This window comes from Colletotrichum aenigma (assembly GCF_013390185.1).
Source record: "Colletotrichum aenigma strain Cg56 chromosome Unknown KSG_Cg56_contig08, whole genome shotgun sequence".
Classification (NCBI taxonomy): Eukaryota; Fungi; Ascomycota; class Sordariomycetes; order Glomerellales; family Glomerellaceae; genus Colletotrichum; species Colletotrichum aenigma.
The window spans coordinates 2,647,828-2,670,485 of record NW_023500914.1 but is presented as its reverse complement, the minus strand read 5'-3'; the positions used below and the strand labels follow the sequence as shown (position 1 = coordinate 2,670,485).

The window sequence follows — 22,658 nt, the reverse complement described above, 5'->3', positions numbered from 1 at the left end:
TGCTCGTCCAAAAGAGCTTGGATCACTTGCTGCATGACGTCAGGCCTGTTCATGGTATACTTGGTCGCATGTCTTGTTCTAAGATTGTGCAGGAAGATGATGAGGCAGATGAACAACTCAGCGTAGAGAACTGCTGTTTTCTCGGACTTGGATAGTTCAAATCGGAAATTTGCAACTAGCCAAGGTCAATGTTATTATCATCAAAATGCATGATTTATGTGTGATTTCAACGATGGGCAGCTAAGGTCTTGGCGTATGTGCAGCTATCGCAGCCACATTACCCGACCTGAGCCATCCACGCGGGAAACCTCAGAATTTCAGCCAATCGACACCGACCCAACCTGGTGGTTGACTTTGGAGTTTTCAGCTTCGACGCCATGTCAGATCACGCCGCGCCGTCGGGATGTTGGAGGTCGGGAGGATTCGCAAGGGATGCAAGGAAGGATTTGGGACCCCGCGGCTGCCGCCCACCCGCCCTCGGTGCGGCCCCCACCATCGGACCTTAACGCCTGCCAAAAGGGCACTAACACGGACCAGGTGCCCCTCCTGGAGCGAGCCAGAACGCGGCGGACTGGGTGATGGACGGGGATGTTGGTCTCTGAAAGGCAGGTTCGCCGGCGCACCGTCCACTGGAGGAGGGGGAGTCGGCCGGTTCCGCCTTCCTGGGCCGGTTGCGGTGTGTTGGTCCGGGCCAGTTCACAGTGGCTGGCCAGTCAGGCGTGCGGAACGTCACATGCAGACCACCCAACCCTCGTGGCAACTGAAGAAGCTCCCCACCTCCCACCCTGTCACTGGCGCGATACCTTGCAGTTAGCGATAATGGATAGCGCAAGCTCCCCTAGCACCTGAAAGTTTTTTCCCTTTTCTTTTTTGTTGGCTGATGCTGGGATGTCACCTCGATAAATTCCTCCCGTCGCCGTCTAGCCTCACCTCTCACCACCTCTGGTCCCCCTCCTCTTGCGACTGAGAGTTTTGCGCCGGTCTCGATTGCGACCAGATCCGTCACGCGCTGCCCAAAGGAAGACAGGCCATCGCTGTCTCCCGTAATCTGCTCACAACACCACCAGCTCCAAGCTCTTGGACGACAATCATATGTTGCGCGCCATCTCGGCCGACTTCTTCAGCTACCACTTCCCGGCGCATCGGTCTATGTGCCGTTCTATCGCAAGATAGAATCACCAGCAGGCGACTTTGAGTCTTTGCGCTTGCTGACAGGGGACGAGAAAGACCGAATAGCAGTGTTATTCACGTGAATCACCACTTATCGCGACAAGACATCTCAACTGGAGACTGAGACCTGTCGCGCGAACGACATCGTCTGACCGAGCTTGTACGTAGGTATGTCGAACGAAATGAGATAGTACCCTCTCACATTGTGTGCGACAGCGGCTGACCGCATCGCCAGGTTGTATGCCAGGCGTTGCCTCACGAATCGAGTCCGTACTGTCGCTACCGCTGTCGCGATTGCCTTTCACCACCTCCAGAACCTCCGATCCTCAACGAGAGAGACACGCCTACGAACCATTGCCCACGATGGCCGCTGAAGACACCCCCAAGAACCTCGATCACTCCCCGGTGACGACGACGCAGATCACCGGTGGCATCGACGAGTCTGAGCTGGTCAACCAGGGTCTGCAGAACATCGAAGCGCAAAAAGTCCACTGGTGGAGCTACTTCACCACCGTCGACTTCTGGATCGTCCTTGTCATCGGCCAGATCCTCGCCTTGTGCATCACCTCGACGAACACCTTCACCAACCTCCTGTCCACGAATGGTGTTTCGATCCCGGCCTTCCAGACTGTCTTCAACTACATCCTCCTCTTCCTCATCTACTTCCCCATTACCATCTGGCACTATGGAGTCAAGAGATGGGCCAAGATCCTGCTCAAGGACGGCTGGAAGTACTTCATCCTCTCGTTCCTTGACGTTGAGGGCAACTACTTCACGGTTCTGGCATACCGCTACACCAACATCCTGTCGGCTCAGCTACTCAACTTCTGGGCCATTGTCATCGTCATCATCCTCTCCTTCACCCTTCTGAAGGTGCGCTACAAGATCTTCCAGATCCTTGGTATCATCGTTGCCATCGGTGGATGCGGTGTCCTTCTGGCCTCTGACCACATCACTGGTTCCAACGGCGGTCCTGGTGTAGATCTGTTGAAGGGCGATCTCTTCGCTCTGCTGGGTGCCACGCTTTACGGTGTCACCAACGTCACTGAGGAGTGGTTCGTCAGCAAGCGTCCCGTCTATGAGGTTCTCGCTTTCATGGGCATGTGGGGAATGTGCATCAACGGCGTGCAAGCTGCCATTTTTGATCGCCAGTCCTTCCAAGAGGCGACGTGGGACGGCGCCGCTGCCGGATACCTGGTCGGCTACACTCTGGCCCTCTGCCTGTTCTACAGCTTGGTGCCTGTGCTGTTGCGCATGGCCAGTGCAGCCTTTTACAACATCTCGCTGCTCACGGGCAACTTCTGGGGTATCATCATCGGCGTCAACGTCTTTGGCTACACCATCCACTGGATGTACCCCATTGCTTTTGTGCTCATCATCCTCGGCCAAATCGCGTACTTCCTCGCTGGCAGCATGTTGGGCGATTCAAAGAAGCCTTGGTTGGGCGACGCCCAGGAGGACGGTGTTGCTGGTCTGGGCACTGCGAAGCTCAAGGCCATCAACGCCGCACGAAAGAGACAGCTGGCTGCTTCCGCGGGGCAGTTTGCTTAAGAGAGTGCTGTCGCTCGCGAGTGACGAATCCAGGGGTTGAAGGGGTTGTTTCGACAAGAGTTACGGTTTTAATGCAGGGGCATTCGACGACGGTTGGATGCCGAGACAGATGTCCTGGCCCTGGTTTATGTTCAGACGGCGAAGACGATCCACTTTCATCTGCTCAGCTTGGATATGAGCATCCGATTCCCAGTGAGAAGAAATAGCTAATATACCTTATCATACACTATCAATTTGCGTCGTAATCTCAGCTAGGTCATTTTGGACCTCCTCTCTCCGGCGCGGTTGGGCTCGGGTGTGTGGAAAATCTCGGCCTGTCCAGGTATGAGCCGCACGGGCATATCGACAGCGTCATGCTGCTTTCGTGGGTGGCACTGGCCGGTGGGCGCCCAACACTTTTGCTGGCCAGAACTCTGGGAACTCGATACAACCTTAGACTATGCCTAGCAAGCCCTGCTTCGCTCGGACGGAAAGAGAGTCATTCAAAGACGGCGGCTTAGGAAGAGAGTTTGGTTGTCTTGTATGGTTCAGTTGATTACTTTCTCTTTTCTCAGTTGCTTGTGCGCCCTGCCAAGCAGACCCATCGCTGTCGCGTCAGTGACTTTCCGGCCAAGACTTGAAGGCTGTGCAACTAGAAACGATTACATTCAAATTCCACAGAAAGGTTTAACAGGAGGCCGTCGAGGATGCGCATCCGGCAGGGATCAAGACTCCTATCTCGTCCCGTCCCACAAGTTACAACAGGACGCACTCAACCGCCGCACCGGAATTTGGTCGCACTGCGACGCACTTGTCCAGTTTGTCGTCTCACGACACAAGACTAAGAGCTCAAAGTGTCTCTTCGTATTGTTGCAATTCCCGTGCGGACCGGACGGTGGGCCGCCGCCTCGGCACGCGTCAAGATTCTCACTACCAAGCCCTCTCGTGCCGCGTGTGCGTTCGTTGGCGCTAAGCAGCCGGGCGACGAAAGCCCCGTCCGTCAGCAATCTGTCTTTGCTGGACTATCGTGGTTGGGGGCCAAGGGTCAACCCAGACCCAAGGAACCTCCCGAGGAGACCGCACAAATGGTGCGTCACCGCCCAGACGGCAGAGGCACCAGGCAAAATGCACCCGCCCGATTGGCCCGACTGCTCGTACAGAGACCGAGACCAAAATACTCTGTGTATCCTGATGCGATTGTCCGTTGCCCGAGATGGGCCTCGTCGGGTCTTGGAATTCTCTTGGTATTGGCCGTTGGTTATCTGATTAGCTGCCTGTCGTCCTATAATAAAAGGGTTTAATCCTCTAAATTGCTACATAGTTGCGCTGGCAGGCTTTGATTAGAGGCTCAAGCAGCTCATCTAACAACCCTTCTCTCCGTCGCTATCTGTGTAATTTCCCGTCTAGTCCTGCCATCCCTACACCAGCGGCGACAAATCATTTCATCCTTCTGGAGTCTAAAAATCTTTTGCCTTTTTTGCTGTGGAGGACAAACGCCGGGCAGTCCGGCGCGCCAAGACCTTCCATACACAAGAGCCTCCCCTGCCGCCGCGTCTCAGAATCCAGCAGTCTTCATCTCATGTCCATCCGCAGAGCCCTTTGACTCTACGTTACTCAACTTTACCTCGATCCCGACCAAGGATTGGCCCGGAACGATCGTCCTGAGGCGCCCGTCGAGCCCAATCGATCACTAAGAAAACCAAAAGTGACATCCAGGAAAAGTCTCCGCCTGAACGACCCCCCGCCGCCGCTTAGGTGCCCTCCCACACGACCGACCTGCGAACCCTGACGTGCGGCGGTTGCCCCGGGGCAGGGGAGCTTACGAGTCGTCGCAACAAAACACAAAGTCTATTTTCGCACACTCTCTCCGCCCCCCCCCCCCTTTGGTTCGGCGAAAAAGTGGATTGTTTATTGGCACTGCAAGTTAGTTACGCGTAACTTGCAGAGGAAAGAGGGAAAAGGAGGGAGGGAGGTCAGAGCTCAACGGCTGCTTGTTGAAGCGTCATCTGATATAGACGCGGGGTGTTCGCTCGAACGCATCCGCTTCTTGATCTTTCCGATCGTTTCTGCTTGTGTGTGTGTAAGGGCAGCATACGCAGGTCTGTTCTCACGTTTAGAAAGTCAGTCTCCCCCGTCATCTTTACTTTGTTTCATCACGTTGGGATCTGAGAGCCTTTTCTTTTCTGCTGTAACCCCCTTCTCTCACCGGAGAGGCTTTCTTTCCCACATCACGAGCTTCGGGGGGAGAGGAACACAAGCGAGACACAGCCAGTGTGTGAGAAGGAAACGGAGAAAGAGGAAGACACAGCAAGGAAGGGAGAAAGAAACGACGTCCGATCATGGGACCGACTAACACCGACGCGATGATAGTGAACCAATCTGGCTGGACGCATCTCCGCTCGGCTGGCGCCTCGCGCCGGTCGAGAATCATCATCGCCGCCCTGATCATGTTTCTCGTGTCGGCGGCGCTGGTGCTGCAGCCCGACTGGCACGTCGCCACATCCGGGCTGCGCGTGCCCGGCTTACATCGCCCTGCGGCGTCAGGGTCTAATACTACGCCCACACCAGACGGAGGGGGGGGAGGGCCGTCATCAGAGACAACTAGCGACACGGATTCCGGGGTCCTGGCTTCGATACTCACGCCGGACGAGGACGGCGTGCTCCTCTCGGCCGGCAGCCCCGTCTTCACCTCGCCTAACGGGCGGTACTCGCTCGTTCTGCAGCCCGACGGGGATCTGGTTCTGTCGCACAACGATCTCGACGGCTCGGCGCACGCGCTGTGGTGGACCGACACGGGCGACAAGCACTCCGGGGGCCGCACCGTTACCGTGGAGAAGAAGGGCGGGCATGTGCGGATGGTTGTGAATGCGATGCTGAAGAACACGTGGGTGACGGTCTGGCACAGCGATCTCCTCACGATGTGCAAGAACCAAGCAACAGCAGAGGGAGGTGCTCTTGCCAAGAAGGGCGGCGGCGCCCGCGGCCACCTGGAGCTCTCCAACGACGGGAAGCTCACCCTCGCGGGCGCGTGCGACCTGCGCATCCCGCCGGACCACCGCGAGAAGAGCCGCAGCCTGGCTGTCATCGTCGCGGGGCTGTACCGCACGAACCACGTCACCTGCAAGACGCACATGGAGCACCTCGTCGATGGACACCCGTCGTTTACCAAGATTGACGTGTTTGCGTACATGCTGTACGAGCCAGCGGACGCGGATGTGCACGGGCGCACGAAGGAGTCGATAGAGGCGGAGCTGCGGGCGTGTTACGGCACGCACCTGAGGTCTGTAGATGTGGTGCCTGTTGCTGAGGCGGAGGTGGAGTATCCCGGCGGTGAGGCGGCGATGCTGCTCCCGTGCGGGGACAGGTTGAGGAGGCTGAACAACCAGCTGAGGACGGTGTCGCTGGCGGCGCAGCGGTGGTGGGCGTGGACTGTGGCGAACGGGTTCACGCACGACACGGTGATGCGGATCCGGCCGGACACGTCGTTTTGGGCGCGGCCTGGGTTTAAGAGTCTGGAGGAGCTGGGTGACGCGTTGGTGTTGCCACATCCGAAAGGGGAGCATTACTTTTATTGCGCGCGGATGAAGGGCAGCGTGGGTGTTGGTGAGTTACTTCTCTTCTGAGGTTTCTGTTCTGTGACGTGAGACTAACACGTGATAGGCCCGACTGACCAGATCGCGTACGGCAACGCGGCGTCGATGCAGCAGTGGCTGTACATGTACGACCGGTTCGCGCAGATGGTGGATCTGGCGTCGAACCCGGACCGGCCGGCGCTGCGGGACTTCTCCGGGTGCGAGGACATGCCGTCGGGCCCGCTGGCGAGCGACTGTCCGCGCCCGGCGCCGTGCTCGATCGAGTGCCTGGTCGCGTGGTACCTGGACGCGCGCGGGGTGGACTTCCGGATTGAGTGGGGGTGGGAGCAGAACCCGCTGCGGTGGAAGGATATCGGGATGCTGGGCGCGGAGGAGGAGAGGATGGCGGATCAGCATCAGGAGGATAAAGATGATGGGATGACGTGGGGATGAGGAGAAGTTGAGAATGGAATGGGGGTGGTTTCTTTTGTTTCTTGGGTATAGCGTGGTGTTGGGGTTGGGATTAGGATTGCTTCGCCATGTGACTTTGGGCGTTTGGCTGGCGGCATTGGGGGAACGGGGTTGTGAATGGTAAAATGGTGTAGAGTAGCTTACACCTTTGAGAAAGACAAAATGAATCAGAAGCCAAGATTTGACGGCTTGATATACTCATGAACACCATGCGTCCGCAGACACCAAAGTGAATGATGTTCTAGACATGTGGTAGAAATCAGGCCACTGGGCTGAGGAGAGGCTCATCTGACGCGAGGACGTTGATTACCGCTGGCAGCAGGCAATGTCGGCTTTGGCTTAAGGCGCGGAGACATGGTGAGTGCTTCATTTCCACTGCCACGCATCGTGAAATGTGGTTGACGATGGCGGGAGAGGTTGGATGAGGTGAGATGGAACGTTATGCTCACCTAAGGCAGTCAGGGGTTCGATGTGCGCGGGGTTCCGGAGTGGGTCTGTCGGCTGAACTCTTGCCCTTTTGGGATGGGCTCCGGATGAGCGGTGCGTTGCGGCCGGTTGTACATCAACTCATTTACACACTTATTTTCCATTTTATGAAGAAGGAAAGTGTATGCGTCAGTCAACCATGAATCACAAGACGCATGTCAATAGTGTGTGCGGTATAGCATCATAGCCGTTCTCGAATAGAAGACAACGCAACCATGAGAGACGGATGTCAACAAGTGTGAAGCGGACATTGATAGTGACTCTTTGGATTGCACGACTAAGAGGATGAAGATCATGAGGCCCAGAACGACAGCATCCACGTGGAATCCGGCATGGGTGCGCGGGGAAAAAAAAAAAAAAGGCTTGGACTGGGGTTTCTCCAGTCAACTTGGCACGGGAATAGAGCATCACACCGGGGAACTACGGACACTGTCGATTAGTTACTCTCTACCCCTGATTCGGCAGCGCCTCTTTTTCTCGGTAGCAGTTAACGTGCGAGGAACGACAGGCCCTTGCTCGCGGAGCTGAACGAGAAACAGGAAAAGCCGGCTCATGACGCAAATAGCAGTGTTTGGACCGGGGTCTTGGCGTTTAAGGTGATGGAAGGAATTAGCATGATGGCGCAACTAGTTCTGAGAGGATAGTGAACGTGCGAGGGGGGGATAAATGTGGAATGGGTTGTGAAGAGTGAGAGTGAGCTTTCCCGGGGAGACGGGTCGTGTACCGCCGGCTTGCCGCCACCTCATTTCCTCTTTCCCAATTTCGCACGAAAAAAGCGTCTAAGACCACGACAAGACGACGTGTGTCTCCTAATGGTCTGTGGCGGCGAGCTGCGGACGAAAGGTCGTGTTCTTTTCCGGTCTCTCAGACCATGTGTCCAGCTCGGGTTCAGCCAGCCGGCATGGGACCCATCACAGATGTAGGTTCGATGATGCTGATCACTTCTAGACTCTCTCGCATCTTGTTAGGTGGGGTTAACGAGTGCTGAACTCTCACGATTCTCCTTCCTTTTGACCTTCAAGGCGTTGTAATGAGATAAAGTCAACACTCGAGATTGTTCGTCTCGGTGAACGTGCCAGAGGGCATCAATCACCATGACAGCCTGCTTCGACTTGCAACTGCAACGGCAGAACGGTTGCCTTGCAAACGCCCTCATCCGATCTCTCCACTTACCGGGCTGAAGAAACAAGAAACACCAAAAGAGTCCGGAACGGCGGCTTGGGGGTCGTCAATGGTTGCCCAGGGGCCCAACGCCGTGGTTGCGTTGGCGCCGGTGACATGTAGCTTCCAAGGCTAGGTCGTCCATTCAGGGGGCGCGGCCAGTGGGAGGCCCAGGATGACCCCTATTTCGCCAGCCCGTCGCACCGGTTGAGCTGCGCTAGTCCTGTTCCTGTTCCCGCTAGCAGCCCGCTCAGTGGTCCGCCGCCTGGTCCGCCGCCTGGTCCACCGCGCCACTACAGGCGGCGCTTGCCTTTTTGAGTCTCACAGTCTTCCACCGTCAACTGCCATCGTCACTTCAGGTCGTCTTCTCAACTTCTCTAGACTGCGCTCACCACCACGCCGTCGTCTTCACACCCACTCACCAACACGCATCGTCACCGCGCCGCGGGTCGGCGTCCATGGCTTCCACGCTTCTCCGCTGCTGCTCTCTCTCCCCAACTGTGGTAGTCCACTTGAGGAGATTATCTCCTGCGCCTCTGGCTATGCTGCTCGCACACGATCCGGTGCCGTTGGGCAATATTCTTCCACCCGTCTCCTGATGGAGTTAGTGACCCTATCGTCATGTCGCCAGCAACGGCAGACAGCCCAGAATATGAAGGGGACGTCTTCCTGTGCTTCTCGTGTTTCGTCTCCTGCTTCTTCAACCCCATCTCTGTCCTGTCAAGAAAGCCAGAGACGTCGGCGTGCGATCCAGCCGTGCAGACATTTTCGTTTGCGTCCTTTCGTTGATCTTAGATCATCACCACACTCTTTCCTTGGCCTCGGCCGCCTCACTATCGCTATCCATACACTCGAATACACACTCTTTAATAATCTAATAATACCACTCACTCAACAATGCACTTCAAGGCTTCTTTCCTGGCTGCCGCCGCCGCCGTCGGCCCGGCATTCGCCCACAGCAGCTCAGTCCAGACCACCACCTCTGCTTCGGCTTACTTGGGCGGGCTGAACCTCTACTGGGGACAGTACGGCCTTCCCGACGACAGGCTTGCCAACTACTGCGATGCCCCCGGCGTCACCTCTGTTTCTCTCTCCTTCGTCACTTACAGCCCGAAGTGGGGTAACGGATACCCGGGAACCAACTTTGCCGGCCACTGCGGCGGCGAGGTGTTCTTCAAGAACCCCCTGACCGGCTTGACCACCAAGCTCATCACCAACTGCGACTACATCAAGACGGACATCAAGTACTGCCAGAGCAAGGGAATCAAGGTGCTCCTGAGTGTCGGCGGCCAGTGCGACACGTCCCTGACCGGCGGAAACGGATGCCCCTACGACGTCGATAGCGAAGCCGCTGGCAATGAGTTTGGAGAGCTCCTGCACAAGACTTTTGGTCCCTACGACCCAACCTGGACTGGTCCTCGTCCGTTTGATATTAGCTTGACGGAGCACGTCTCCGTCGACGGTTTCGACATCGACTTTGAGTTCAAGTACGGTATGTCATGGCTATGTCCCATCTTACCCCTGAATTGTGAATGCTGACGACGCTCCAGCCGACCAAAAGCCCTACATTGCGCTGGTTGAGAAGCTCCGCAGCTGCGGTAACTACCATATCTCTGCCGCTCCCCAATGCCCTACCGGCGACCAGTGGTTCCAGCTGAAGGAGCTCATATATACCGTCAAGTTCGACGCTCTCTTCATCCAGTTCTTCAACAACCCCGGCTGCCAGATCTCCGACGCCCCCAACTACGACGACTGGGAGACGGTCATCTCTCAGACTTCGCAGAGCAAGGATGCCAAGCTGTACCTCGGTGTTCTTGCCAGCCCTGCCGCTGGCTGGGCTGGTTACGTCGCCCCGTCCGTCGTCAAGGACTTGATCTGCAAGGTCAAGGCCAAGGCGCACTTTGGCGGTGTCTCCGTCTGGGACGCCACCCGCGGCGGCATGAACCTCGTCGGCGGCGAGGCTTTCCACGTTGCTATCGCGGCTGCCCTGAAGTACGGTTGCGACGAGATTCCTTCCAACAGCGCGTCCATCTCGGCCTCCGCCTCGGCTTCTGTCGTCAACAGCGCGAGCGTCTCGGCTTCTGCTTCGGCGGCCAGCGTAAGTGCTAGTGCATCTGCCTCAGACTCCGGTCCCATGGTCAACTCGGCTACCGTCTCCGTCTCTGGATCCGCCAGCGGTGCCGCCTCTGCCTCTGCTGCCAACAGCGTTTCCGCTGCCGCCAGTGCGAGCGCGAGCGCGAGCGACAGCGCTTCGGCATCGGGCTCCGGCTCTGGTTCTGGATCTGCCTCCATCTCTGACGCTGGCTCCAACTCGGCCACTATCTCTGTTTCTGGGTCTGCGAGCGCCGCTGCATCCGCCTCGGCGCCCGGCTCAGCTGCCAGTGCTTCCGCCTCTGACTCTGGTTCTGCCTCCGTCTCCGATGCCGGCTCCAACTCGCTCACCATCTCTGCTTCTGCGTCTGCAACCGGCGCGGCGTCTGCATCGGGTTCTGCTTCGGCCACTGGTGCCTCAGTTTCGGGCTCCGTCTCTGATGCCGGTTCTGTCGTCAACTCAGCAACGGTTTTCGCCTCTGCTTCCGCTTCTGCTGCAGCCAGCGCTAGTGCCAGTGCCTCTGCTTCGGCAACTGACGTCTGCGAGGAAGACAACGATGGTTTCCCCTCCGGCACGGCGAGCAAGACCGGTAGTGCCTCTGCAGCTGCTACTGGCGGTGCTTCCGCGGGAGCTCCTGGTGGCGTCTCTGCTGGAGCTTCTGGCAGCGCTTCTGCTGCTGCGACTGGAGGTAGCAATGTCTCCGCGAGCGGTTCCAACGCTGGCGCGTCTGCTACCGCCGTTGCCACTGGCACCGACGGCCTTCCTCTGCCCACGCCTGTTGACACCAACAACGCGTCTGGAAGCAACTCGGCCTCTGGAAGTGCGAAGGCCGTCCCCACCGGCTCCGGCGCCAGCGGAACTGCAACTGCGATTGCCACCGGCACCGATGGCCTGCCTTTGCCTACCCCGGTTGATACCAACGGCGCATCCGGTAGCGACTCTGCTACCGGAACTGCCAAGGCCGTTGCCACGGGCTCTGGCTCGCTCAGCGTCACTGGTTTCGTTTCTGACAAGGCGACTGGAACTGGTTCAACCGCTGTCCCTGCGCAAAACACCTTCACCGTGTCGCAGGCCATGACCACCAGCACCGTGTTCACCACCTCGGTCTACACCGTCACCTCGTGTGCGTCTTCCATCACCAACTGCCCTGTTGGACAGGTGACCACTGACACCATCGCCTTGTACACGACCGTCTGCCCTGTCAGCGCCGCTTCCACTGCCGCTGCCACGCCTTCCATCACACAGTTCACTACCAGCACCGTTTACAAGACCAACGTCTACACGGTCACCTCGTGTGCCTCCACCGTCACCAACTGCCCCGTTGGCCAAGTCACCACCAAGGTTGTTCCGTGGTACACCACCATCTGCCCCGTCACTGCCGCGACGCCCACGACGAAGGCGTCTACCAAGGGCAATGACAGGGCATCCACCAAGACCGGGAAGGAGTCTCACAAGCACTCCAAGACGGATAGCGCCTCCGAGACGCCCAAGGCCACGGACAACGGCAGCAGCCCCAAGACGACTCCTGGCCAGGGAGGCAACAAGGACGTTCCCAAGACCACTGGGGGTGGCCAGGGCGGCAGCAACCAACCCTCGGTCAGCGTCCCTGCCTCTCCCAAGACCACGAGCCCCGGCGGCGGCAGCAGTGACAAGTGCACCGGCGCCAACTGCTCCAGCAACAACGGAGGTAACAACGGAGGTAACAACGGTGGAAACAACGGTGGAAACAACGGCGGCAAGGACTCGACCACGACGCTCAAGACGACGCTGATCGTCCCCATCACGACGGTCGGCAAGTCCAACTCCACTATTCCGGCGACGGGCACCGGGTCCCCCAACAAGCCCACTTCCGGCATCACCACGGCCACTCCCATCACGACCAAGCCGGTCCAAGCTGGCGCAGGCAAGGTCGGCGTCTTTGGCTTCGCGGGATTTGCCGCGGTTGCCGCCGCATTTCTTTTGTAAGGTGTGAGTACGGTCTCAATATGTTACATATACGGGTCCGACAACGTTTGGACGGGACCAGTTGTATGGCTTATATAATATTCTTCATGTATTGACGTTGGATACATAAAAGGGTGGGCTTTCGGTCGCGGAGTCGGGCCCGGATAAGGGCACTGGGGTTCTTTGGGTGTCTGAGCTCGTAAATGGGCAATACATGGCTTGTACGCACAGCGCCCGTGTTCATCCCAGGCACGCACTATGCTACGTCTGATATATCGAGTAATGGTGCGTGGTCAATTCGTGACATGGCGTCGACCTTGATGCATTTTGGGCTATGATGTTCGTGCTGATAGAAGCTTCTGGCGTTTCTTATCGGGGCGGTCGTTGGGTGATAGGTAGCACCTCATTATTGCCTTACGGTGCAATTGCTCAGGGTACCCAAGTCTGGCAACCTGGGTATGTATGGGCAGTACCGGTGACGTTGACATGTTCGCCAGGTAACAGCCCACGGCAGCGTACCATTGCCTGGTGCGACCGTAGTCAGGGCGATCAATGTCCGTTGCAGGTTGCTCCTTTGTCAGTATTCCCAAATCGGGGGGAGCATGACAATTGCATGGTGTGGCTCAAACCAGCGCCACAGGCACAAGTTGGGATTCCTGCCGTGTCACTGAGGTAGGTAGGTATGGTGTACTTTGACGGCGCTGTCTCTGTGCCCTACCAGTGCCTGCGTTCTATGCCTGCTTGCAGCAAGAGGAAGAAGCTGCTGCACGGGACGGGCAATGGCCAGTGGGAGGGGGGAGGGGAGAAGGGAGGGTCGCCTAAACTCCGTGTCCTTGTTCGCACCTAAGGTAACCTCAGGAAAGGGGAGGCCATGATTGGCGGAGGGATGACCCCACTTGGACGTCATATCTGGATTGCTGCAAGGAAGGAGGGAGGGAGGGGCGCGCGCTGAAGGCTAAAGAACATAGGCGCTGTTCCAAGCGTCTGTCGAAGTCGAGGCCAGATTCGAACGGGGCTATGTAAAATAGCGTACAGATATCCGCTCTCTAGTGTGTGCTGTTCCCGCCCATCATTGCCAGCTTCTGATGCAGCAAGGCGAACAACTACCTACCTTGGGTGTAGTAGGTAAATGTACCTTACGGATACACATGAGAAAGAGGTGTTCTGATGGAAGCCACTGTGATGTGATGACTGAGTGAGCCTATTTCGGTCTCGCTCTCGTGCGACGTGCAAAACTTGGCAGCTGCAACAACAACTATTCCTCCTTCTCGTCCTCATCCTCGATTGTGACCTGACCTGACCTTTCTTCTTCCCGCCTGGGCTTCATTCAATCTCTCTGAGTACCTACATACATACGGTGCTGCGTTTCCTGCAGCGTTCCAGCCCAGCTCAGCTCCTCTCCTTTTTTATTACACGTATTCCAGTCTCCTCCTCCCTCCCCACCCCCTGAGGTCTTGTCGCCGACCGAAGCACGTCCGTCTCACAATTGTGCTTCCCCCCCCCCCCCCCCCCCCCCCCCCCTCCCCTTCACCCCCCGCCGCCGCATACCCAAATCACATCTCCCCCATCTTCATCCGTTCCCCTGACCTATCAGCACGCCCAAGAACCCAGCAATTGCCCCGAGCATAAACTGCCATTCCCTGTTCGCCTGTTGCTCCATCCACTGTCATTGCATACTTACATATAAACTCATACTACCTAATCTTACGAGCAAAGGTGGGGAATCAACCTTTGGGGCCCGCTGCTGCTGCTGTCTGTCAGTGTCGCTGCTGTCCTGTGAAGCTTGGCTTCTCCAGTCTGCCACTCCACGTCCAGCCAGCCGCTGCCGCTGCCATTCTCCAACATGTCGGAAGCTGGTGATAGGTGAGTTAGGTTCCAACAGCCAGAACACCACCCCCTTCCCTCTCCCTGAACTCTACATCAGCTGGCATGCGTTCGACGGTCCTCTGGCTCGCGCCGTGAGACACCTGCAGCATTCCCCTCGCCGCATACACTCACTACCTACCTTCCACGCGTCCTACGGTCCGCTGGGCCGCAGCAACACCCTTGGCGGATGCATAGAGCTGGCTGACACTCGACTGACTTCCACAGCACCCACAAGCGCTCAAAGTCGGCTGCCGCCCTCTCCCTCCTCCGAAGAAACCACTCCCGCGGCGACGAAGATCCCTCCAACTCGGACGAAGGTGCGCCGCTGACGTCGCCCACCTCAGCAGCGACATCCCAGACAAACATATCCATGGCCCAAAACGCCCCCCGCGGCGTCTCCGCCTCCCGTCTTTCCACAACATCCCCCTCAATGGGAAGAACCCCATCCCACAACAGCCCACCCGCCGCTTTGACTTCCAAGATGAGCAGCGTCGGCGGCAGCGAGAAGGGCGTCTCCCTCGAGCAGTCCGTTCGCAAGTTCCGCATCGTCGAGGCCCTGCGGAGCGGCGACACGGCCTCCATCTCCAAGGCCATACGGGACACCGCCGAGGGCGGCCCAAGAACGAGCATTTCCTCCATCAGCACCCTCAGCGGCCCCGGCCTCGACGACACCACCGTCCTGCACCTTGCGATCCAATGCGCCGAGTTCCAGGTTGTTGAGTACGTCCTGTCCGACGGTGCGGGCATCCTCGACGTCAATGCGAGGGACAAGGACGGCAATACCCCGCTGCATGTCGCCGCCATCCAGGGCCGCACCCAGGTCGTCAAGCTGCTGCTCGAGCAGAAGGACATCAACGACGCCGTCGCCAACTACAAGGCCCAGCTGCCCATCGACGTCGCTCGCAACCCGGACATCTTCCAGCAGCTGCAGCTCTCGCGGTCGCTGTTTGCCGAGAACAAGGTCAGGCAGATCCAGAGTCTGATTGCCCAGAACGACTACAAGGCGTTGGAGAGCGTTCTTGAAGAACCCCGCCTCAAGCAGATCCTCGATATCAACAGCACCGAATTCGCGACCGAACCCACGACTGTCCAGGCTGGCGGCACCCTCCTCCACGAAGCTGCGCGGAAGAAGAACACCCAGTTGATCCAGGTACTTCTCCTCCACGGCGCGGACCCCTTCCGCAGAGACCGCAAGGGCAAGCTGCCGCAGGATGTTACGAAGGACGACGTTACGAGGGCAATGCTCAAGCGATCCCCTGCCGCTGTGGCGGCCCAGAGGGGTATCCAGGAGAAGGCCGTTCTCGGTCAGGCAGCGTCGCAGGGCGCCGGGACTGCCGCCCCTGGAGATCCGGTGGCAGGCCGCGAGGCTCGCGAGATGAAGGGCTACCTGAAGAAGTGGACCAACTACCGCAAGGGATACCAGCTTCGATGGTTCGTCCTCGAAGACGGCGTACTTAGTTACTACAAGCACCAGGACGATGCTGGCTCCGCTTGCCGTGGTGCGATCAACACCCGCATTGCCAAGCTACACATGAGCGCCGACGAGAAGACCAAGTTTGAGATTATCGGAAAGTCGTCGGTAAAGTACACTCTGAAGGCCAACCACGAGGTTGAAGCAAAGCGTTGGTTCTGGGCTCTGAACAACTCGATTCAATGGACCAAGGATCAGGCCAAGGAGGAGGAACGGCAGCGCGCCCGTGGTGCCGAGCTTCTGAGGCAAGCAAAGGCTGAACAGGCCGGAAAGGCATCCGATATGTCCATCAACGAGGCGCCGAGTGAAAGCGCTAGTGTTGCCGACACGAGAAGAAGCAGTGCGCAAATCCCGAGATCCCAATCGCATACCAAGATGTCGGTACCAAAGAGCGACTTTGCGGGCGCCAGCACCATCGCCGACGACGAAGAATTCGCCGACGCCGCCACGGATGCGGGAATGTCACGGGCTGCTGGCAACGGCCATCACAACCCAGACGACGACGATGACGATGATGAGTTTGAGGATGTGAGTAGCCGCGAGGAGCCCACAGTCAGCAAGGACGCTTTCAACATCACGGCCCAGTCCGCCAAGCTCCAGCTCGACACAATCTCAGCGGTCAACGCCGCCATGCTCGCTCAAGCCTCCAAGAATCCCAACACCACGGTGTCCGACGCAAAGGTTGCGCAGGCGCTGTCAACATACGACGCCGCAGTTAGGAGCCTGACGGGGCTTGTCGGAGACCTCATGCGCATTTCGAAGGACCGCGACGCATACTGGCAATACCGCTTGGAGCGCGAAACCGACATGCGCCGCATGTGGGAGGAGAGCATGGCCAAGGTCGCCAAGGAGCAGGAGATCCTGGAGGAGCGTGTTGACCAAGCCGAACAAAGGCGCAAGGCCGCCAAGCGGGCCCTTCGCGAGGTTATGAACGACTCGCCCGCTGGTGCCAACCAGAAGGAGCCTGTGGATGGCACGACGACTGTCGAGGCAGCTGTTGGAACCGACGATGACCTCGCGGTCGCGCCCAAGTCCCCCGAGAGGAATCTGAATAGAAAGAAGTCGGCAATCATTCTCTCTGACTCGGAGTCTGAAGAGGAGGACGAGTTCTTCGATGCTGTCGATGCTGGAGAGGTTGAAGTCAGCGAGCTGCCGCCATCCGAGGCCGTGACGTCTCCGCAGGAGGAAAAGCAACAACAGCTTGTTGTCTCTAGCGGCGTGGATATTAGCAGCTCATTCAAGGGCTACGAGAACGGCATCAGAACCAAACTCAAGATGGACGCCGATAACCGGCCCAAGATTTCGCTTTGGGTGAGTAGACTGATGGCAGTACAGTGACGTAAACTAACAATAGCCAGGGTATTCTCAAGTCAATGATTGGAAAGGATATGACCAAGATGACTCTGCCGGTATCTTTCAACGAGCCAACCTCGCTCTTGTACCGTGCCGGTGAGGATATGGAGTATGTTGACCTGCTGGACCAAGCCGCGGAGCGTTCAGACTCGATTGAGCGTCTGCTTTACGTGGCAGCATTCGCCGCCAGTGAGTACGCGTCCACAATTGGGCGTGTCGCGAAACCCTTCAACCCCCTTTTGGGAGAGACGTTCGAGTACGTCCGCCCGGACAAGAACTACCGCTTCTTCATTGAACAAGTCAGCCACCACCCGCCTGTTGGTGCCGCGTGGGCCGAGTCCCCGAAGTGGACCTACTATGGAGAGTCGGCCGTCAAGACCAAGTTTTACGGAAAGTCCTTCGACGCCAACCCTCTGGGAACGTGGTTCCTCAAGCTGCGTCCTACAGCTGGAGGCAAGGAAGACCTCTACACCTGGAAGAAGGTCACGTCGTCCGTCATTGGCATCATCACTGGTAACCCGACTTTGGACAACTATGGCCCCATGGAAGTGAAGAACCACACGACGGGTGAGGTGTGTCAGATGGAGTTTGTACCACGCGGCTGGAAGGCTTCCAGCGCGTACAAGGTTACCGGCAAGGTGCTTGATGCCGATGGAAGGGTACGATACAGCATTGGAGGCAGATGGAACTCTAAGCTGTACGCTCGCTTTTCGCCGGGATACGAGGCCAACGTTGATGATCCTGGCGATGCCGCCTCCATTGGTAAGGGCAGCCTGAATGACCCGAACAAGGCGTTCCTCATCTGGCAGGCCAACCCCCGCCCGCCCAACATCCCGTTCAACCTCACTCCCTTTGTTCTTACGTTCAACCACATCGACGACAAGCTTCGGCCATGGATCGCACCTACCGACTCGCGTCTACGTCCAGACCAGCGCGCCATGGAGGATGGCGAGTACGACTATGCGGCCGAGGAGAAGGACCGCCTCGAGGTGGCACAACGTGCGCGCAGGAAACACCGCGAGGAGAACGGCATCGAGTTCCACCCCGCGTGGTTCGAAAAGACGACGTGCGAGATCACGGGCGAGGAGTATTGGAAGTTCAATGGCAAGTACTGGGAGCAGAGAGAGAAGGCAGGACCAGGGGGAGACCCCAAGGCCGCCTGGGACGGATTGGAACCCATCTACGAAGATGCGCAGTAGAGTGGCAACACGGAGAGTGTCCCAAGGAGTGTTCCGAAAAGTGTTCCAAAGAAGAAGGGCGAACGTCAGCCAGCACCCCCGTCGCAGACGTTGCAGCCGTACGGCATCCGGTATCCTGCCGCTGTAGGATGGTGAACCACCATGCTTGGGAATGGTTGTTCAGTTAGTGTATTGTGGAAGTATTACAGGTATTGAAATAAGCAATCGCTCGCATTCGGCAACAATTCTGGAAGACGCGCATTCGCAAAGTTTGCTGTTCTGTGATTGGTGTTCGGACGGACCCATATGCCACATGAATGGGTGGTTTTGTGTGGCCGTCTCATCTGCTCCCGAGTGCGAACGAAGAAGACGTTGGAACCGCGTTCTACACCTGGGGAAGATTTCTGCCCACCTGCCAAGAAGCTTGTGATACCGTCGGGACTCGGGACGGTGACGGGGCATGCAGCACAGCAGGCTGCGATCGACGAGATTAAATGATTACCTTTCCACTCACCGAATCCCGGACCGGGGGTGGTGCACGCCGCCGGTAAGTACGTACCGAAGCCACGGCTCGCGGGTACCTCGCGGTCGGTCGTCCGCGTCTCCTGGCAGCAGTGACAACCTTGTTTTATTTCCCCACCTTGGACCTCGGCAGTTTTTTCGTTCCCTGAATGCTACATAATTAGGGGGGGAAGAACCGCCTTGCTGCATCTCTTTTAACCCACCCCTGTGACTTGTCAACCAGATTCGCGGGTCTCACCTATCGATTGTCGCATCTCATTCACCCCTTTCCAGTCTCATACAGTACTCACAGGCGAGCTTTCCTTGGTTTCGAGGGGGCGTTTTCAAGACGGCACGAAACGCCACGTTGAGATTCGGCTTTTGACTCGGGATCTAGACGGCAGACGGCGCGGTAGCAAACGATACAAATCCAGACTTAGACGGAACACACAAGATGGCAACCGGGCGTTCGACGATTGTGAGGCCTCCGCCCGAGGACCCGAACAAGAGCCCGATCGAGAACGTGCTGGAGGTGACGGAGCTGGGCGTCCTGGGGCCGGTGAGTTTGCTACCTCCCCCCATCTCTGGTACCGGAAAACTGACACCGACGCAGGACATCTTCACCAACACGCGCCAGCCATGGCACCCGCCCGGCGCGCGCGGCATCTTCGGCGGCGCCGTGATCGCGCAGTGCCTCGCCTCGGCGCAGAAGACGGTGCCGAACGACTTCTTCGTGCACTCGTGCCACTGCTACTTCCTGCTGGCCGGGTCCTCGGAGATCCCGATCTTGTTCCACGTCGAGCGCGTGCGCGACGGGCGCAGCTTTGCGACGCGGACGGTGCAGGCGCGGCAGCGCGGCCGGTGCATCTTCACGACGACGGTGTCGTTTGTGAAGGAGGGCGCGGGCGGGGAGACGCAGGTGCGGCACGCGGCGCCGCTGCCGGCGGGGGTGAGGGCGCCGCCGGCGGATTGGAGGGGCGAGCCGGAGTGGAGCACGCACTCGCCTTTTCAGACGTATCGGATCTCGATGGTCGGGCCGGATGGGAAGCCTGCGAAGACGACGCTGACGAAGGGGGAGAAGTCGGGGGAGGAGCCGGCGCCGCATGAGATGAAGAGCCGGAACTGGGTGAGGGCAAGGGGGAAGATTAGTGTTAGTGGAGGGCACCAGGCGCATCTGAACGCGCTGGCGTACATGTCGGACAGCTACTTCATCGGGACGGTGGGGCGGATCCATAGGTTGTGGCGGTTCCCGTTCAAGCCGGAGGAGTTTGAGGAGCTGCCGCCGGAGCTGAGGGAGCAGGTGGAGCGGTTGAATGAGTTTGAGGGGAATACGGAGGGCGGGGTGGAGTACTGGAAGACGAGGCCGCATCTAGGCATGATGGTCAGCTTGGATCATAGTATTTACTTCCATGAGCCGAGGAGGGTGAGGGCGGACGAGTGGATGTTTACGGAGATGGAGAGCCCGTGGGCTGGGGATGGGAGGGGGGTTGTGTTGCAGAAGATTTTTGGGGGGGATGGGACGCTTCTGGCTACTTGTGTGCAGGAGGTGAGTCTTTCCGTGGTGATGTGTGAGATGTGAGAGATTGCTGACTGAAGTACAGGGCGTTGTGAGGTTGAAGCAGGAGGAGGATGCGGAGAAGGATGAGCCGAAGGCAAAGTTGTGAGGTGGTCGTTTGAGGGGCCGTCCAAAGGGTGGTGTACGATGGGTGTGTTCTCTTTGTGGGATAGAGAGGTGACAGATACTGTAAGAAGGTGGCTCAAGACATGGGGAGTTACGTTCGTCGCGGAACTTGGGCTTCTCATAGAACTTATATCTTTTCAATTGATGGACTTTTTGCGGATTCTTTTGATCCATGCAATGACGGGAGCGAGGTAGGCACTGTTTGATGATCGTGCAGCGCTTCGGTATAGTGCAACTGCACTTTGATGGAGGAGGATCCCGTTGGCCTTCACGCGGAGGCTCATCAAGTCTACATCTGTCTTCATCTAGGCTTTAGTATTCACCTCTATTTACCCAGGCACCGACAGATGTGACGGATGACTGCGTATGAGACCCTGTATGACGGCCTCAGTATGTAAGGCATTGTTCCGACTTGGGGGGTTTCAAAGCCAGAAACACTTCTGCTGAGTGTCCTTCCCTCACACATTATTAGTACTTAAGGAGAGAAAGAGTTATTCCGCTTTCGAGACGTTACAATACCTCATATAAGGGATTTGAGCTGCGAAGGATGTATGTCGGCAGGATTAGCCATCGCTGCTAATGCTAGTTAAAGACTCGGGAACTATGATCTGAACATATTCAAGAAGCTTCGAAAACGTCTCCTTGGGAATTTTGCAAGCAATTTCGCGTATACTCCCTTTCGTGTAGTCACCCGTGAGGCACACACTTCTGATATTGTGGAAGTGAAGATCCTCGAGGAGTCGTCGGGCGGCATTTGGCTTGCTGATTGTGATGATTCTTCCATGTAGACTAGGTCGAGAATGAGCAAGAAGAGTGATGGCAGATTCCATGCTTCGGCTGAGGGATCCACATTCTTCACCAAAGGGGTTCAAGTTGGCCCACGCCTGAGCAAAATGGTTCCTGCACTATTTTGCCTGAGCCTCATGTCTTCGGCGAAGCCTACCCAGTTTCATATACAATGCTCAGAGGTACAATACCGTCGAAGGCACTGCTTGTGCGTATATGTCGCTGAATATACGGGGGACGTCCGAAGATGAAGGGCAACACCCAACGCTCCAGTTTGTCGGGCTACTGAAGACCCTTGATTGACCGCATGAGGTTATGATGTTGTCAAATTCGCGCTCTGCTTTTATGAGAATCATTCAGAGGCCTAGCGGCGGCAGCCTATTTGCATGAGGAGAGGGAAGTTCATCGCCGAACAGAAAGCTTTTATGAAGGTTCAAGGCTAAGGCGAGTAGCTTACGACAAATACTGCCTGACTGACGAGTACGTTCTACGATCATGTTGGGGGAACAACGACCCTCATTTCATCTCTAGATCGACGACGAATCCCTTGTGTCAGTTTGAGCCTCACCCCTGCCCTGTAGAGTCCTGCCTACTGCCCTCTCGGAATAACCTCACATGAGAACGCAATATGCTACTCACTCTCTCCACTCCTTCCGCCTACACTCCGAATTAGAGAAATTCCCTAGAGCTCGGAAACAGTCTCGTAAGCCCCGAGGGGTTTGAAATGCAACACCGCATTACTCTCACCTCAACAGTCTTTCGAGTGGTCATCCTTCTTTCAACTGGAAATAGTCGAATGAGGCTTAGCTGCTCAAAAGATGTTCCTTGTGGAGGAACTCCCGTCGTCAAGGCCGTTTTGCGGCTTACTTTCGCATTCCTTGCAGACATCGCCCAATGGACGCCTCCGACGTGGCGTTCGAGAGGACGGAAAGCAAAAGAAATGCAGTAGGGCTCTGGGGGCTCCCAAGTTAGTCGCCTACCTAGGTAAGTATGTTACATGACAGTCTTGTTGCATGCCCGCTGCATTCAACCAATTGAGAAGTGCAGTTGGATGTAAGCGCCTGGAAGTGGAGCGTTGACCACTTACCTAGGTACCTTACCTGTTCAAAATGGTCAACCTGCCCCGCCGTCGACGGTGCAACGGCCCTTCGTGCCTGCTTTCTTGTGCAATGCCAGATTACAACTGCCGCTCTTTCATCACCCTTCGAAAACATGGACGAGGTCCTTCAGATGTCTCCCGAGCCACCTCAGCAAAGTCTAGCATTTCGTCCAGCACCATCAAACACACACTCGTTCTCCAAGTCGGAATACCAGTACAAGCCCCTGGCTCCCGACGAAATCCGAATGCTCATCCTGTTGCCGGGAGAGTTTGAAAGTCCTCTCCAAGGGTATATTT

General features: G+C 57.3%; 5 protein-coding genes across 5 annotated transcripts; all 5 read left to right on the top strand.

Moving 5' to 3' along the window:
* Positions 1-1,092: 1,092 nt before the first annotated feature.
* On the top strand, positions 1,093-2,721 carry CGCA056_v012209 (putative solute carrier family 35 member; the record flags this gene model as incomplete). Its single annotated transcript, XM_037327453.1, has 3 exons — positions 1,093-1,145; positions 1,296-1,330; positions 1,406-2,721. 3 exons carry the CDS (start codon positions 1,093-1,095, stop codon positions 2,719-2,721), a joined length of 1,404 nt encoding a protein of 467 aa, XP_037174558.1.
* A 2,318-nt stretch (positions 2,722-5,039) lies between these two features.
* CGCA056_v012208 (uncharacterized protein) lies at positions 5,040-6,725 on the top strand (the record flags this gene model as incomplete). The annotated part of the gene is made up of 2 exons (XM_037327452.1): positions 5,040-6,303; positions 6,361-6,725. The coding sequence occupies 2 exons, from the start codon at positions 5,040-5,042 to the stop codon at positions 6,723-6,725; spliced, it is 1,629 nt and encodes a 542-aa protein (XP_037174557.1).
* Positions 6,726-9,287: 2,562 nt separating this feature from the next.
* Positions 9,288-12,447, top strand: CTS2-0 (Endochitinase 2; the record flags this gene model as incomplete). Its single annotated transcript, XM_037327451.1, has 2 exons — positions 9,288-9,882; positions 9,941-12,447. 2 exons carry the CDS (start codon positions 9,288-9,290, stop codon positions 12,445-12,447), a joined length of 3,102 nt encoding a protein of 1,033 aa, XP_037174565.1.
* Positions 12,448-14,269: 1,822 nt separating this feature from the next.
* CGCA056_v012206 (Oxysterol-binding protein-like protein 2) lies at positions 14,270-18,315 on the top strand (the record flags this gene model as incomplete). The annotated part of the gene is made up of 3 exons (XM_037327450.1): positions 14,270-14,289; positions 14,518-17,074; positions 17,122-18,315. 3 exons carry the CDS (start codon positions 14,270-14,272, stop codon positions 18,313-18,315), a joined length of 3,771 nt encoding a protein of 1,256 aa, XP_037174564.1.
* A 934-nt stretch (positions 18,316-19,249) lies between these two features.
* Positions 19,250-20,459, top strand: ACOT8-0 (Acyl-coenzyme A thioesterase 8; the record flags this gene model as incomplete). The annotated part of the gene is made up of 3 exons (XM_037327449.1): positions 19,250-19,354; positions 19,409-20,341; positions 20,397-20,459. The coding sequence occupies 3 exons, from the start codon at positions 19,250-19,252 to the stop codon at positions 20,457-20,459; spliced, it is 1,101 nt and encodes a 366-aa protein (XP_037174567.1).
* Positions 20,460-22,658: the final 2,199 nt, after the last annotated feature.